Source organism: Falco cherrug, chromosome 4, assembly GCF_023634085.1.
Source record: "Falco cherrug isolate bFalChe1 chromosome 4, bFalChe1.pri, whole genome shotgun sequence".
NCBI lineage: Eukaryota > Metazoa > Chordata > Aves > Falconiformes > Falconidae > Falco > Falco cherrug.
This window is the reverse complement of record NC_073700.1, coordinates 34,266,778-34,283,178: the sequence shown is the minus strand read 5'-3', so window position 1 is coordinate 34,283,178 and position 16,401 is coordinate 34,266,778. Positions and strand designations below refer to the sequence as shown.

General features: G+C 42.7%; 2 protein-coding genes across 9 annotated transcripts in view; one reads left to right on the top strand and one right to left on the bottom strand.

Annotated features, from left to right (window-relative positions):
• Positions 1-8,199, top strand: part of TMC5 (transmembrane channel like 5) — a 32,272-nt gene extending 24,073 nt beyond the window's left edge. For 4 of the 6 annotated variants that reach the window (XM_055708982.1, XM_055708986.1, XM_055708981.1 and 1 more), the window contains 9 exons: positions 875-970; positions 1,537-1,612; positions 2,449-2,582; positions 3,739-3,912; positions 5,286-5,364; positions 5,707-5,799; positions 6,921-7,019; positions 7,317-7,362; positions 7,935-8,199. In XM_055708982.1, coding sequence (XP_055564957.1) covers positions 875-970; positions 1,537-1,612; positions 2,449-2,582; positions 3,739-3,912; positions 5,286-5,364; positions 5,707-5,799; positions 6,921-7,019; positions 7,317-7,362; positions 7,935-8,050 — 913 coding nt within the window. In that variant the 3' untranslated portion in view covers positions 8,051-8,199. The remainder of the gene's footprint in view (positions 1-874; positions 971-1,536; positions 1,613-2,448; positions 2,583-3,738; positions 3,913-5,285; positions 5,365-5,706; positions 5,800-6,920; positions 7,020-7,316; positions 7,363-7,934) is intronic. The other 2 variants (XM_055708987.1, XM_055708988.1) reach the window with 2 other exon arrangements.
• A 296-nt stretch (positions 8,200-8,495) lies between these two features.
• GDE1 (glycerophosphodiester phosphodiesterase 1) lies at positions 8,496-16,213 on the bottom strand. 3 transcript variants are annotated; one of them, XM_055708990.1, is made up of 6 exons: positions 15,835-16,213; positions 14,021-14,196; positions 12,614-12,719; positions 11,757-11,849; positions 10,916-11,127; positions 8,496-10,478 (listed from the first exon to the last, which is right to left on the bottom strand). In XM_055708990.1, the coding sequence occupies exons 1-6, from the start codon at positions 16,087-16,089 to the stop codon at positions 10,331-10,333; spliced, it is 990 nt and encodes a 329-aa protein (XP_055564965.1). In that variant the 5' UTR covers positions 16,090-16,213; the 3' UTR covers positions 8,496-10,330. The 3 variants fall into 3 exon arrangements, with proteins under 3 accessions (XP_055564965.1, XP_055564966.1, XP_027665907.1); XM_055708991.1 differs by having other exon boundaries at positions 14,021-14,192; positions 15,835-15,942; XM_027810106.2 differs by lacking the exon at positions 15,835-16,213 and adding an exon at positions 15,603-15,623.
• Positions 16,214-16,401: the final 188 nt, after the last annotated feature.

Genomic DNA, 16,401 nt, shown 5'->3' with positions numbered 1-16,401 from the left:
TTCTGGTTCTGTTCAGATAGGAAACCGCCTCCCAGCAGTCACTACTGAAACTGCAGTGTCAGCTGTGATGAATGTCCTCTGCTAAGTTGTGCAAAAGCACCAGACTTACAGCTGTGAAAGATTAGAAATACAGTTGCTCACATTTATTTGTATATATTCAGAGAACCCCCCTGAAATGCTGTTGATGATGCAGCTGAAAAGGTGGTACCAAGACCTGTATTCAAGGCGAGATGGGATATTTTATATATTCAAGACCAAAATCTTTATTGTTCTTACTACAAGAAGCAGAAACTGTATCTCCCCAGCTCAGGAAAAATGAGGTGATAAAAAGGAATTGTTTGGCCTCCTTAGCAATCCTCTGAGTACTTGGTTACCTGTGTATGTCTCAACTACTTGCAACCTCGGTTAGTTTGAAGTGGGATATACTCTAGGATATATTAAGAGTATCAATCTACAATATTCAGTATTTTGGTCTCAGGACCCAGAAACTGAAAAGCTGTTACAGTTTTGTGCTGAGGGAGCTTGCCATTTCTACTGTTGAAGAATAAACACACTTTTTTGATATAGTTAAACATATTTATTTTTTTTTAGTTGCATTAAAAATATCTTGGGTCTTATTTCAATGCTGCTTTGTGTGCTATGGGAATCTGCTTGTGCCAAATTCTCAAATTCTGTTTCAGTTCTGATGTGCTGTCTATTCAACAAGCTGTGGCTGCTTTGCATGACGTGTGGTTAATGCAGGCCCTAAATAATTTGTCATTGATGCTTGTACTCAGGAGGTCATTTGTAAAGATTTATACAAAGGCTTTTATCACTTAAGAAATTCTAATGTGCTGTGGTTTGGTTTTGGTTGGGATTTTTTCCCCCTCCCCAGAATTATTGGAACGACGGTCTGTGTGAGCCTGGGGCTGCCAGAATTTGATATTGGACGAAATGTTTTAGATTTGATCTATGCACAGACTTTGACCTGGTAAGTGTTAAATTTACAGCCAAAACTTCGTTTGCAATTTGAAGAACCATGGGACATTCTTATTCTGACACTTCTGAGTGTTTCCTATCATGGGAAAAAGAACAGGATAAACGCCTGGGAGAGATGACACATTAAGTACTTTTGTAAGGATTGTGACTTGCCAGTTCTCTTTGTAATTATGCAGTTAATAACAATAACTTTAGTCAATAGTTTACCCTGTGGCTACCTGGTCTGGGAGAAACCTGTAAAAGGAACATCCCAGGGTTTTGTTTACTTCCCCACGGGAATGGTGTTCCTGTTGAAATAGTCTCAATATTAAACCCTGGAAAAGATACCTTATTTCTAAGAATGAGTTACTGCAATTCTAAGAGAGTTTTGCAGATGTGTACATGTATGTTTGAAGTTGCACGTTTTTAAAGGCTGACTTACTATTACAGGGTCAGTGTTAATAACCAAATACTAACTGTATACGAAGTTAGTGTGATATTTTTGGCTTTCAGTGCACTGAGAGCTGTGAGTGAATAGTGAAGCTGTAACTTACAACTCTTACAAATCCTTTCTTGTAGGATCGGTATCCTCTTCTCACCTCTGCTGCCTGGTATTCAGATGATATCATTTTCTATAGTATTTTATGTGAAAAAGGTAACAAACTTTATATGTAATCACCATAAACTAACACCGTTTGAAATCTGGGCAGAATTTTTTGTGTTAAAGTGCAGTTTTGTCTGGAGGCTTGTGGAGTTTTGCATTTAGGGGAGCAGTTTTGTTGATTGCGTTCTGGGCTGTGGAGTTTGCTTTAAAGGAACACAATTTAGATGCACACCCTTGAATTGCAAACCTGTGAAACTTGAGGGCTGGGTGTGTGTGTAGGAGTTATAGAGGGATTAAGAGGACAGATAGAGAGGGGAGAGAATAAACGAGTAAAATTAAAGGCTGGGGAATTAAAGGTGTACAAGTGCATATGTCAGCATAGTCACTCAGCTTGTGGCTGTGACTTCGGCTTCCCACGCATCCCCCAGCAACACCCCTGCCCAAGTTATCTGAGTGTAAGCAGGGTGATTCAGCTGAAGATCATGGTGGAAATTTCTTTTCAAAATTCTTTGTCTCAGTAGTATGACTGGTTGGTGGGTCATAGAACAGTTTGTAGTGTATAATGTAGAAGAACAAAGCTATAGCTAGGAAAATTGATTCAGACTTCCCTGAACTCTGGGTTTGGGTATGCTACAAAAGGAAACTACAATAAAGTCCTGAAGAACCTTTCAGAACCTCATTTTGCCTCTTACTATTTAAAGATTCTTGGAGTTTTCCAAAACTACAGTGTATCTATCAAATTAATATAAAAGAATTTCTTGGAAACTTTTGATAGATGCTATTCCAGCACTTGCCACCAGCAATTTCAGTGAGATTGACTTAAACCAAGTTGAAGTGGCACCGGTAACACCATTCCAAGAGTCCGTTTACCTTTCATCTCTGTAAAGGTCAGTCTGATGATGAATTGCCAACCCCCTCGCAAAGTCTGGAGAACTGCTCAAATGACAACATCCTTCATGTTCCTACTGTTTTTCCCTTCCTTCCTTGGAGTCCTGTCTGTCATTGGAGTCACTGTCTGGAGGTATGGAGGATCACTGGCATTCAAGCTTACTATGTTATGCTGTGTGACCTGGTACCAGGCAGAGGAATCTGCATTTTTCTATAGAAAAAGCTGTATTAATTTCTAATGGAAGGTTTCAGATGTTAATGAGATGTGCTGTGTTCTGAAAGCAAGATATGCTCAGGGAGGTTGCCAGAATGTGGTTAATGCAGTAACTTGTCCTAAGTGGGAAGAGAAACAGAGTTGCTTTCAAATTTTAGGTTCCTATTTAAATCTCACAGCAAATTTTACTTTTCCTTCTTAAAAGTCTGTGACCTAGTCCTAGTTCCTGGACTTATTTGTTATAGGGCACGCTGGATCTGCAGTGGAGAAACACCTGGAAAAACTCAGTTGAGGTCACTTCTGGATTATTTACGAATTTCAAAGGCTCTTTTTGCAGGGAGTGCTAACCTCTGCAATAATGCGTCTCTGTTGTTACCAGTATTTTAAAGCTGCTTTGTTTATGTGTGTCTTAAGTCTGGTCCCAGTAAGGAGGGCAGCATAGATACCCCTTTTCTTTTTCTTGGCAATTCTCAGCCACATGATTTCAATATTTAATGAGGCAGGTGGCTACATGTGAAACCAGGTGGATGAAAATGTCAGAGCAAACATTTCCAGGTGGCAAGTGGGAATTTCAGACTGGGGTGGTTCAGATTCAAAGCGAACACCACTTCCCTATTTCAGTCTACCTGAAAAAGTTGATTCTTGCCTTACTTCAGCACATTGTGTTGTTACTGAAATCTGTAGTCACTCGCATCCTTAAAGGCAAGGTGAAATGATGGTTCCATTAAGCACCTGTGGTGAAACTTTGAAAATTCAGATTTTTCAATTTGCTGTAGCTTGCACTACAGTGATTGACTTGTTACGTTTAGGTCAAGATGGTGTTCACAGGGCTTGGTACAGCTCCGTTGCAGCGGGGCCTCTTGCCTCTCACTGTGCAGTCTGGGGTGGGCATTTTAATGGCCGGAGAGTGACCCAAGTTAAAAATCAAACGTAGATCATGGATGTTTCCTAAGAGTCCAAAGAGAGCAGAGGGCGATAGCAAACTAACAAGCATCTTGATGTACAAAATCACAATGTCAAGTAAATGACTGGCTAATATATGAAGCTTTAAGTAGCTATTTTCTCACTATTTCAGATTAAAACCTTCAGAAGGATGTGGTCCTTTCCGAGGTTTGTCTTCTATGTATGCTGCAGTCTCTGAGTGGATAAAAATACTGGAAAATTACACTGCCTCCAAATGGGTAGTGTGGATCTACCATAACTTAATTACAAGTGAACTTTTCTTCTTCATCCTCTCTGTTATTATTCTGTAAGTACCTGCTAATGAAAAGCTCTGGAAAAGGACCTGAAGTGAAAAAAACTGGCTGTGGCACAGCAGTTTAAAAAAAAATAATAATTGCAAAGTGCATTTTAAAGCATCAGAAATGGTTAATGTATTAGAAATCTGTGTATTTGAAGTACATAAAGAATTTATAAAACCTATTCCTTTTATGTTAGGATGCTAAAGCTCTTTACAACCAGCTTCATGCTAACCCTAAGATACACTGCTTTTAATTGAATATTTCTAGTTTACTGCTGCCCAAGCTCCAGATCTTATTACCACTGGCACTCTTAGCTTTGGGAACGTCAGCACAAGGGAACATGATGTGTACAGTTGGCAGGATAGATTGCCTTTTTTTTTTTTTTTTTCTTTGGGCGTTTTTTTTTTCCTCTCCTTTGTCGGTGGTTTTTTTTTTTCCCTTTTGTGTTTTTCTTTCCCAGAGGAGAACAAATCAATAGAGAAAGAGCAAGCTTTCACAAGCACAGGCAATACAGGCCAGATGTATACTAGGACCCTGAGTGATATAAAAAGCAGATGTTTGGGAGGTGGTTGCTTTCTCTTTTCTGACCATTTCTCATCAGTGGAGTCATTAGTGGAGATGATACCATGTAAAGAATAGCTGAACTACCGCAGGGGCACTGCGGTGGAAGAGCATGGTAGTGTACAAGCAGCATGTTAAATTGAGCAGATCATATGGGGAGCTGCTAATACGTAGGTTGCAGCCTGCTTCCAGCTAATCTCAGATAAATTTGCATACCGCCCCACTGGCTGAAGTAAATTATTTTGGCAAAACCAGCCTGCGCATGTTAGGCAACAAGCCCACTGGTAGGGTTTGATGTTGTAGCTGTGTGCTTGATGTTTCTGGCATGCGTCGTGCACACCTAAGAGTCCAAACCTGTTCTCATAAAACAGGATCCCATCCATTCTAGTGGGAGCAGGGTTGGCCTGGAAGCAGTAACTGTTCTGCGTTGTGATTTAAGGTCCAGGCGTGTGTCTAAGCAAATGACGCAAAGTTGGGTAAGAGCATGAGGTTCCTGTTTGTTATCAGGAACGCACCTTGTATTGTTGACTGACTTGACTTGGACCTCTCGCCTTGAATACAAGTCCATAAATCTTTGGGTCTTTTCCAAGAGAATGTTTTAAGTAATTTCATGGGTTTGCCATGCCATGTGTAATTGTATGTATACTTTTTTTTAATATGTGTGTGTATATATGTATATGCATGTATAGATATGTGTACATATAGATTTAATGGATGAAATAAACAAGATAACTTTCTGTTTACACAGTGACTAGGAAGAATACTCATGGGTACGAGCGCTCTTATGTTGGACTTTGTGTTGTGTTTTTTTTTTTTTTAGAATTATTACTTATCTTTACTGGCAAATAATAGAAGGAAGAAAGACCATGACCAAACTCTTACGTAAACAAATTATTAATGTAAGTTTGACTTTCAGCTTTATTTTATTTTTTTAATTTGGCTTCCTTGTTGATTGTCTCATCCTGCTATTGTAGAGCTGTAATCTGCTTTTTCTGTGACAATACAAGGGAGGGTGGGAGCCTTCCCCCATGGGAATTGCAGGGAAACTTAACTCACAAATCGAGTTGTTGCCAAATAATTTTATCTTCAAGCTGTGCTGCTGCAGCTCCTTCTCTAGACAGATTATTTCAGAATAAAAGGAATTTTAATGATTATTCTGGTTAATGGTTACTTATAGGCCTTGAGCTTCTCAAGAATGTTTAGTCTATTCCAGCTAATGATCAAATATGTCTTGACCTTAGGAAGGGAAAGACAAAATATTTTTACTTGAAGTACTACGGGTGCTGCAAAGGGCAAATCAAATCACATCTGTGGCAAGAGGACAAGGCCAGCAGGTCAGTTTGGTAGTTCCAGATGTTGCTGTTTCAATTATGTGCTTGGTACCATTTCGTGGGGTTCTTCCAGCCTTGCAAATAGGCTGCCATTTTGGGATATGTCTGCATTTAAAGCTTCACATAAATTGATTGACTGCTAGTTAACTCCAGATAGAAAAAGGATACCATGGAAGTTACCTATTTGTTCCAAACTGGAATTGAGCCTGGGAAAGATACAGAGAAGTCTGTACCCTCACTAGACATCATTTATGATTATGAAACTGCAAAAAAAATTCCTAATCTAGATGTGCAGTGATGGTTGCTAAAGGGTTTGGCCACACTTGAACCTTGCCTGGACTAAGGAGGAGACTGCCTTCCTCCCCTGACTCTGGATTTCCTTTGGGGTTTATGGTTTGTGCCCCCCCCCCCCCATCTTTTCAGCTGAGCTAAAACGGGGTGCTTCGACCTAACCCCATTTTAAATCCCATACCGCTTCAATACAGACAGCTAACGTCTTAGACTTGAATTTGTTTTGTCAGTCAGTCCTGCCTGCTGAGACATCAAATTAGTGTTCAAATGTGTGCATATAGGCACTGTACTGTGTTTTTGTTTAGGTTGAGTGAAAACTCTTTGACCAACATACTGGTGAAGAAAAAGGTTTGTTAGGCTCTCCTCCCTTCTCCCCCAAAAAAGCAAACCCCCCTGTATGAATGGCCATCATTAATGTGGTAATACAAATTTAAAAAAGCAAATATTGGTATGGATATATTGAATTTATACTCATATTGATAAATATAAATACATATGTGATAATATAAGTAAATATTGACTGTGAAAAGGGGAGCTTAAAGTGACTGGGCATTTTCTGTGTGCTGGGGGGTTTTAAACACTAGAGAACTGGCCATCTTCAGGGTCACAGGTGGGACTCCTGAGGGAAAGGTTTGATAGCCCACAAAATGTGGCTACACTCGTAGTTGTTAAGTCTACATTTCAAAAGAGATGCCGGAATCATCTCATTGTGGAGCTAGTAGAGAAGTCGCCTCCCTCAGGGAGGGGCGATAGCCTTGGGTGTGAGTAGCAATGATCATGTCATGACTGGAAGCCAGGACTCAGAACTGCTAACGGCACAAACTGTCTTTCAGAGCAGCTCTTCGTTCCAGCTGCACAGGCAGCCTGGCCAGCTGGTGCCAGGCTACCCCACGAGGGCACCTGAACGACATGAAAATGCACCCTATGGCGAGGTGAGGTGGTCGAAAGAAGGAACTCTTTGCTAGGTTTCTCCATATAGAACCTGGGGCATGATAGAGACAGTGTGCATATGTTGAACAAAGAGGTCATCCCAAGTGTATAGAAATAATCTTAAAGATTAATTTGAGCAGGTACAAAGATGTAATCAGAGTAGCTGTTGGAGTACTCATGCTCACAAACCTGCCTAAGGGCTGGAGGTTTTGTTACGGGTAACTGCCATCTCTTTAAATACAAGGTAACAGGCACCAGGGAAACACCGGTCTAAATCTACTTGTGAATTTTGTTTTCAGTATCCCCGTGCTGCTGGGATCTTGAGGGGGACTGGCTTCCCGCTAGGTAAGCAACAGATGCTGAACACAGAAAGCAGCTCTGAGAAGCTCAGCTCAGCAAAAATGTTTGGCGTAGGACAGAGACAGTATGTAAGAGCTTGGTGTAAGAGGCACAGAATTTTAGCATCGTGTATAAAGACGAAACAAAAAGGCTGGGTTTCTGGGATAAACATTTTCTGTAGGATGTGCATATTGGTAGCTTGTGCTGTTGGTGGCGGTTCTGAAGGCTGATCGCAAGCTCCTGTGTACCAGTGAGTTGAGTTTCTTTGGGCAATGAGCACTTTGTCTTACGGGAGCAGCAGGCACAGGCAAGAATATTACATCACATTAGAGGGATTTTTAACATCTTAGCGTGGAGCTAAGAGGTTATTGATGATGTAGAGTGGCTAGGACATGGTGTGTCTGGAGTAAGAAAAGCTATGGAAACGGTGTGGTAGCTTGAACTATTCCTGGTTTACACAAACATGTAACTTTTCCAAATAGTTGACAAGTGGGACACTTAAGTAGCACAGGGCTTCTTACTGGGGGCAGCTGTACCAACATCAGCACCGTTAACGCCACTTCCTTTGTGGAAAACAGATGCAGAGCCATCCCAGCCCAGCAGCAGGTCAGGCATGTCTGAGGCCGTGGCACTCGCTCTGCGTGCTAGAGAAGCAGCTCAGCGGGAAGACGAAGATGGTGACAAAGATTTCTGACCGTGAGTGGGCAGAACCAATAATAAAGGTTAAGTCACGGACTGACGTTCTGCAGAAAGCAGTACTCGCTTGCACTGATAACTGCTAGAGCCATTCAAACACCTTTTGTACCCCTAAATGGAAGAAAAAATAGAACAGATGGCACAGTGCATCTCGACTGTAGTTTATTACTGTGGTAGGGAATATCCTGCGTGTTTGGTTAGGTTCTGAAGTGGTGATATTCTGGCATTAGTCAGCCTTCCCGCAGGACTGGCCCTTGCCTCGGTGCAGTCAAGGTCCCTCCACAGCTGGTCACTTGGCCTCTGCTAAATGTAAGGAAACTTGTGCCTAATTGTAAATAAAAGCTTTGGTCTAAAAATATTTTCATACCAGTTATATTGTTCAAGCTGCTTTTATCTGATCTAAACCAAAAGCAAAGTATTAGTCAAATAAAAATGGAAGGAAATCAAATGTAGTTGTTTTTAATGAGAGATGTTGTAATAGCTGCAAAGTAACTTGTGTGAAATACAGGAAGCTTCTATTCCATTTTCACTTTTCTAAGCCATTTTTAGTTTTTTACAGTCACTCAAAAGCAGCTTTGGTGTTAGAAGTTATCAAACTTTTTTTGAGTGATTAGTTAACAATACTCATCTGTGTAAAACTACTGCTTGTAACAAAAAGTTTACACATTTTTTCTAATGAAGGATAGACTGGAAGCAATACCATTGAGATTTTTATCATACATGACTTTAAGACATTTGATGCAGTTTCTTTTTATTCAGAGCCATAACTTTGCCACAATAACTTACTTTCTTTTTTTTAGCCCATTTTCTACTAACACCTGGTTTATTCCTCCCTTGTTGCTTTAGACATAAAAATGCCTCAGGAAAGAAACAGATCTTTTCCTCGTGCTCGTAATTTCAGTTAAAGACAACCCAAAATCAGCCACCAAAGGGACAGAAAAAAGGACAAACTTTATACACGATGCGAGACCACAGATTCAATTTTATTATGTTTTTCTGGGTGTATCCCTGTAGAGTCTGGCTGTGAATATTGACTGTGGGCTCAGCAACAAACACGGACTCCTGAGAGCACAGGTCATTGCCTCCTCCAGCGCTGCTCAGGGAGCAGCTGCAGAGCACAGCAGGAAAGGTGACATACATGTGCTGTGCGGTGGGCACCAGGAGGCTGAGGTTTGTCGGTTCTGCAGCAGAGGGCAGATGAGTGACATGAACGGGAGAGCCTCTTGTCATTCATCCTGACAGGAAAATCTCCCTCCTTACTCTTGTTTCTTTGTGCTTACATTTAGCTTGGGGCACAAGCAAAAAACCCAGAGCCCCTTGGAGAAAGTTTTATACCAACCTGCTGCTGCACAGCTGGTCAAGAACACCCTACTGTGAGCTATCATCTGATTCTTGAATGCAACTGCAGGCCCTCTTGATTTCAAGTTCAATCTGGATTAGTTTTCCACGTATCCTTGTGAGTGCCCTTCAGTTATGCAAACAATAAACAAAGTAAAAAGCCATTTCACCTCTATTTGTTCTACCACTGCCAGCACTCAATATACAACTTGCTTTTAAAAATAAATACATTCATGTGCTGTGTCATTAGAAGAAATAATCTTCTATCCTCCCTCGGTTCTTTTAATAAGTCTGGAAGATAAGAAGATACTCAAGTTTTATTCATTAATTCCCATAGCCTTCACGCTGAACATGGAAAGCTGGCTCTTCTCCTTGTCAAGGTGCAGCAGAGCCCTCTTTCCATGCACTAGGAGGGAAATTTACTCACCCTGTATTTTGGCACCATTATTTTCAGGTTCCATTTTAAGAACGTAATGTAGAAGTTTTTAAGGTGCCATAAGTCAACCTTAAATTATTACACAGTTGTAGAACAGACTGCTTAAACTACTAAAATTAAGGTACGATTTTAAGTTTTGCCACCAAAAATTGTTGATACGACTTCATAATCAAGATTCAAACAAAGCAAAGGAATAGTCTGAGAATTAAAAAGCAGCCATGGGGTATTGCCCCATGAGCTTGTCACATCTGCTCCTTTTATGTTACGGTGCCATTTACTCACCCTGCGAATGGCTGCACCTCAGCTTTGTCCAGTGTTGCAGCTGAGGGGTTTTCAGCATTTGAAATCCGACCATACAGAAGTAAACTACTGCTCTTCCTTTTCCCAGAACTATTGTCAGCAGCCCTGTCCACACTACTGGATACCCTCTCGATGGTGAATTCAGCCCTGCCCAAGTGAGATCGCTTGTTTAGCGAGTTGGGGGGTGTCTACAAAGCTCAAGGTTTAGTAATGGGGATCGCAGTCTTCCACCAAGCTGTCGGTGATATAGCTGGATTCAAGGATGCTTTCATAGTAGCTTTTTTCTGCAAATGTGTTCACTGTCCAGGCAACCACTTGAATTCCTTTGGAAGACCAGTGCCTCACGTAGTCCCTGCAGGGAACCAAGACACTGTGAGAGGAAGCCTGACCCTGCCCTATTTAAGGCAGACAGTGCTGAAGCTACAACTGAGTTTTAGTCTTACATTGCTATCACATAGAGAATGACAGTGCATAATCTTTTGCAACGTCATCTTTTTGTGTTTTCTTACTGTAAACTGGCAAAAGCAAGTTTTCTTTCACTTTGCAATTAAACTTAGGATTTAACATAAGATAAAAATACAGATAAAAAGAGGCTTAAAACAATAAATAGCATAGGGTGAAAAGCCTATCTAAACAGCCTACACAAGATTAAATGGAACATACTAATGCATACCAAGCTAATTCCACCGTTATATACTAATAGAATGGTGTGTGTATATATATATAAAAGGCATATATATATAATAGAATATAATACGTCCTGACGTATTAGCAAGCTTTGACACTTACTGAGAAACAAAATTCTTCTGTATGAGGAAAGCTGAAACCCCACACAGTCGCCACAAGAAACTGTGTAGGCTCCAATCCAGAACGACATCCATCATCATATACAAGTAATGTTTCCAGGAGGAATTGAAACGGGGTGTCCCATCTCCAAAATGGCTCATCTGCCAAGGCCTGTGTGTTAGTGCTGTTACAACATTTCTGTCAGCTTGTCTCATCTGGAAGATCAGCAAGGAATAAAAAATTAAAAATTACTACATCATACAAAGGCCAAGCTGCATTAAGTATGAACTGGAAGAGGTTAGATGCAAAGTGCTAGCTTGCATTTGCAGCTCTGCCAGAATCCTTCTCCCCTTCCCCTCCAGATCCTTTTGTAACTCAAGCAGTAACTGTAAAGTTTTATGCTATTTTACAGGTTTTTCCTTAAAACATAAAAAAGCAGCTCCTCTGCTCAAAAAAATCGCATAAGAGGCAATGGAATAAAATACACAGTAAATGGACTTGGCAATGAGAATTAGGAAACAAATTTAACAAAAGCCTGTATTTACATCAAAATAGGAGGTTTATTTAACAGGTACCTTGCACACATGCCTGGCTGTATGCCAACTGTAAGAGCAACACACTTTTTCTAGGTAGCTTTCACAACAGAGGGAATTCCTGAGGATTCCCATGTGCATCTAATGAGCACCAGTGCTGTAATAAGATTATGCATTGTGCTACATTTGTTTTTAAAAGTCTTGGCAATTGTAACAACCCAAAAGTACTTTGGAACTGGGAGTTTTCTCTCCTACTGGAATTCCCAGACAGAAATAAAAAAAATCCTGAAGAAACTTTTAGGAAATCCCACCTTATAAACAACATCTGGCATGAAAGAGCAGACTATGCTGCTGTTATACAAACGTGGAAATTCCAGGTAGAGTTGTTTCAGGGCGTCAACGGCCTGCCAAGTAGAGATAGACACAAATGTTACATTTATACATACATTCTTATTTACTTTACACATTTTAGAATAATCCCCTTTAAAAATACTTCCCTGTTTTGGGTAGCAAGGTTGAAATGGAAAGGGAGGAGAAGAAAAACAGCATCTTGTTTACACCATTAACACAGAAATGACATTTTGTTTTTTGCAGCAGAGGTCCTTTTCATGATTCTGTTTACAGCAACAAGTGGCATTCTCAATGTTTGAAATACCCTTAAATACACTGTGGATAAAATTCTTAAGTACTACCTAGGGTTTAGTTCAAGGGGAAAAAATAAATTTCCATATTTTGCTACACTAAAGAAAAAAATATTCTAATTTGCATAAAATGTTAATGATTACTCATCTCTATCTGCTTTCAGTAATGCCAATTATAGACCAGTGGGATCCCTAGTTGGAAGCTGAAGATAAGATACTAGCTCCCCTCAGCACAGGCAGGGAATTCATTTTTGTTGTTTCCTGGTTCTTCCACACACAAGCCACAAGCTTCCTGCTTCTTCACACAAGCCTCATGCTAATTCTAAATTGCAGCTTCCCAGGACAATGAAATGGTATGAGAGTCTTTGCTTTGGCAGCCCAGCTTTGGCTGACACAAACAGCAGACCCAGTCCCACCTATAGAAGAGAAGGGACTGTACCACACATACCAGTTTGAGACCAACAGAAAAACAGGTTAGAAACCCAAAGAAAGGGGGAAGGAAGGTGCCTTAGTACAGCAATTGGTACCTGATTTGCATGGCCTTTGACATCAAAGTAGATAATGAGATTGTGATGCATAGACTCCACAACAGCTTCTCTCAGAGTTGGCACCTTTTCACCTTGGAATTTGCTCCTGTAGAAACAGAGAACTCCTCACTGGAAAGCAATCAAAACACAAATGTGCATACACACGGGCACACATATCCCCAGCTACACAGAGCTGTTCCATAGGGATTTGTAAACATAGTTCACTGATACACTAGTATTAGAGGTGGGATCAAGCACCACTAGCAATGGCAGCAGTGGCTCTCTCACCCAGTAAAAGGCTGCACAGGTAGAGGGGTATGCACGCTTCTCTCTTTCCCCCAGAATCCCACTAGACAATTATATCCTTCCAAATCCAAGGTCCAATCTGACGCTCACTGACTCCGTGTCCCACACTGAAACACTAACCTCAGTTCATCTCCTTCCTCAACTACCACAAACAAGCATTCGGTCCCACCTGCTGCCCACCTGCCCACCCACTTCATCCTGTCTGACTGTGCTCCCTAGCCCTGAGCCAGAAATGCAGATCCTGGCAGAAGAAAAAAGATAAGCTGAGGATGCAGGAGAAGCAGCTTCACACTTCAATAAATTCTTCCTGATAAAGTGACAGCAAACAACAGCTGATCAGGAGTAACTGCCTACGTGGAAGTTCTCGCTGTGTGGTTCAGGCGATCACCTTTCCAGTAACAGATGGGGAAGACGCTACTTGTACTACAGACTCACGGGTTGTACATTTACAAGTCTGGAAAACCCTAACGCAGTGTCTCAGGAGCACATGCTACAAGTTCTTCCTCTAAAATGGATTCACTTATGATAGATACTGTAGAAGTTTCATTGTTATCAAAATTTTAGTAATGTATAAAAATATTTTCTCCTGTATACCACTGGAAAGGACCTAATCTGCCACTGGGGTCATCACTCCTACCTAAGACTACCCAGGAAATCAGTCTAGCTCCTTTTCAAAGGTATAATCCTGATGTTTAGAACCCCCAAGACCAAATCAGTCAAGAAATACATGTGAATAAAATCAATTTTTGAAGTAATTACTCAAGCCAATTTTGACATACTATCAAAGTCCCAATATTTTTTGTGTCCTGCAGTCAGTTTAGGCAAAGCTTATATAGAGATGAACCTGTTTCACATTAGATGCCCAGGAATTTTGTCCTTGAAAGCCAATTATCTTGACTCTGCTTCAGTGTTCCCATTGCAACGATGGGTAAGAAGATACAGCCTCAGACACTTCTAAATTAAAATGAGAAGTAACATATGGGACTAAGTTTTAAATTTACAAAAATTTCCTTCAGTGATAGAGCAAATTAATAATTTTCTTCAAGAATGTTTTTTTCCACTGTTGAAACAGTAGTTTCAGAATAGCAATAGTTAATTTACCGTAGCCTATGTTTTGCAGATGGATTAAGCTTCCTAATTTCATCAAAAGTCATGTCACACAATCTTCCAGACCCATCAGTTGTCCTTTCTACTGTTTCATCATGCATTAGAATGGGAACACCATCTGCAGTAAATTCAAGATCCAGCTCAACACCCGTTGCTCCATTCTCAGCTGCCTTAAAAAAAAAAAAAAAAAAAAAAAAGTCACATACACAACAGAAGAGACAGCTTTATAATTTTAATATAGGTACAGCTTAATTAGTTTGTATTCTGGTAAAAAACAGTAAGATATTAATGTTGTTTCCAGTAAGCTTGATCTGCAAAACAGAATAGGTTTTATCCAAGTTGTGAGAAGCATTCGTAGATCAATTGAAAGCATATAATCTATTTCCACAGGTGGGGACTGTTTCAGGATGAAAATGCAGAAGAGGATCCCACTCTCTCTCCTTCTGCTCTAGTAACTCCAGAGTCCTTAAGTTATTTTACTTTCTAAGAGAAGGGAAGCAAATGCCTACAGTTTAGATAATTTATAGATTAACACTTAGAAGCCAGAATCAGACGAGAACATCAGAGCATAAAGTCTTTGCTTGCACAAGGAAAAGCCATCATCCCATTTTTTATGGCACACAGGTGCAGTATTTCCTTTAAGAGTAGTGTGCAGCACAGCTGATCCACCATAAGCAGTAGGTGCAACACTTCCCAGAAGCACCACTTACCATGCTTGTGCTAAATACTATATGTAGGCAAATCCCTGCTCCTATCTGAGGAATCCCCATATCAGAGAGCAATAAGAAGCTGGGTTGCCTTAGAACGTTTCATACATCCTGCTCCTGCCCTAGCTCTTTCCCAGTAACTCCTCAGAAAAGCAACTGAGTGAACCGCAAGCAAATGAATTGTTCTGAAGGCCAAGTGCCCTTCTGTGAAAAGGGCTAACGCACCTGAAAGACAAATGCCAGGTATGCACTAGAGGTTACTCTTGAGGTATCAGCCAAGTAAAGGTCTCTATTGCGTAGCTTCAGAATTTATCAGAACAAACCTCGACCAAAGAAACCAACAAAGCAGCAAGATCCTACCATCACAAATACACTACATTTTAAATGCTGCTAATCACCATTTCAAATGATTCTCAGAAACAGATTCTGAACCCTGGCTGCACCAGATGCTCCATAGATGAGGCAGCAGTTTCATGGCAGGGCTGCACCCAGTGAAGATCTCCCTATTCCAGATTTTCCCCGTAACTGTGGATTTGCATTACAGATCTTCAAGGCTTAAAAGGCAACCCCCCCTTATTACTAGGTTGCTGACCACTCTATATTGTGTTGCAACATACATCAGCAAAATACAGTGCTTCGTTATTGCTACAGTGCTAAAATATCCATCGGCAGGGAGGGTAAAACACAGCTTCCACAAGGCTCAGATCTGATCAAACTGTCCCGAATCTGCTTGGGGATGAAGGGCTGAAGCCACACAGCCTCCTGCGGCCAGTCGGGAGCCGCTGAAGAGACTCAGGGTGACGGAGGCCTGGTACCTGCTGAAAAGGCAGATTATCAAACACAACCCACAGGCTTGTTTTACCGCCCACCGATTTCAGTCTCTCAGCCGCCAGAGGTCCGGGGGGGGGAGGCTCCCGGGGCTCGCCCGCTCCCCGCGGAGCGCCTGCCAGCTTTACTTCACAGCGCCAACCTCGCCCCTGGCCCGGCACGTCCCTCCGCGGCCGGGCGCGGCCGACGCGCTCCCAGCGCCCCCCAGAGGGCCGGGCCGGCCCGGGCCGGGGGAGGAGGGCCTCGCTCGGGGAGGGGCCCCGCCGTGCTGACCTGTCGGATGGCCGCCAGCGTGTTCTCGGGCGCGTCGTGCGCGCCGCCGCGGTGGGCGATGCGCGCGGCGGTGCCGCGGGGCCGCAGGACGCGCTGGGCGCTCTGAGGCGCGGCGGGCTCCAGGCTGAAGAGGTGAAGCACCAGGTAGAGGCCGGCCGTCAGCAGGCAGGCCAGCGCCGGGCTGCGGCTCAGCGCCAGCGCCGCTCCCAGCAGCGCCGTGAGGGAGCTCAGCAGGCCCTCCCCGTGGCACAACATGGCGGCGATGGCGGCGGCGGCGGCGCCCACCGGGCCGCACTGAACGGGACCGGACCCGCGGCCGCCAGCTCTCCTCAGGGCAAGGACGACGGCACCGCCGCCTCGCCCAGCACCAACCAATCGGCGCTCGGCCGCCACCCGCCGGCAACCAATCGGCGCCCGCCGCTCGCTCGCCTTCGGCTAACCGGCGCGTGGCAGCTGCCCCGCCCGCCGGCCGGCGCTGAGGGGCGGGTGGAGGCGGCGGAGCGCGGCAGGGGCCCAAACCGCCTGGGGTGCGCTCGGGGCGGGTGCCGCAGGAAAACGGGGGTTATT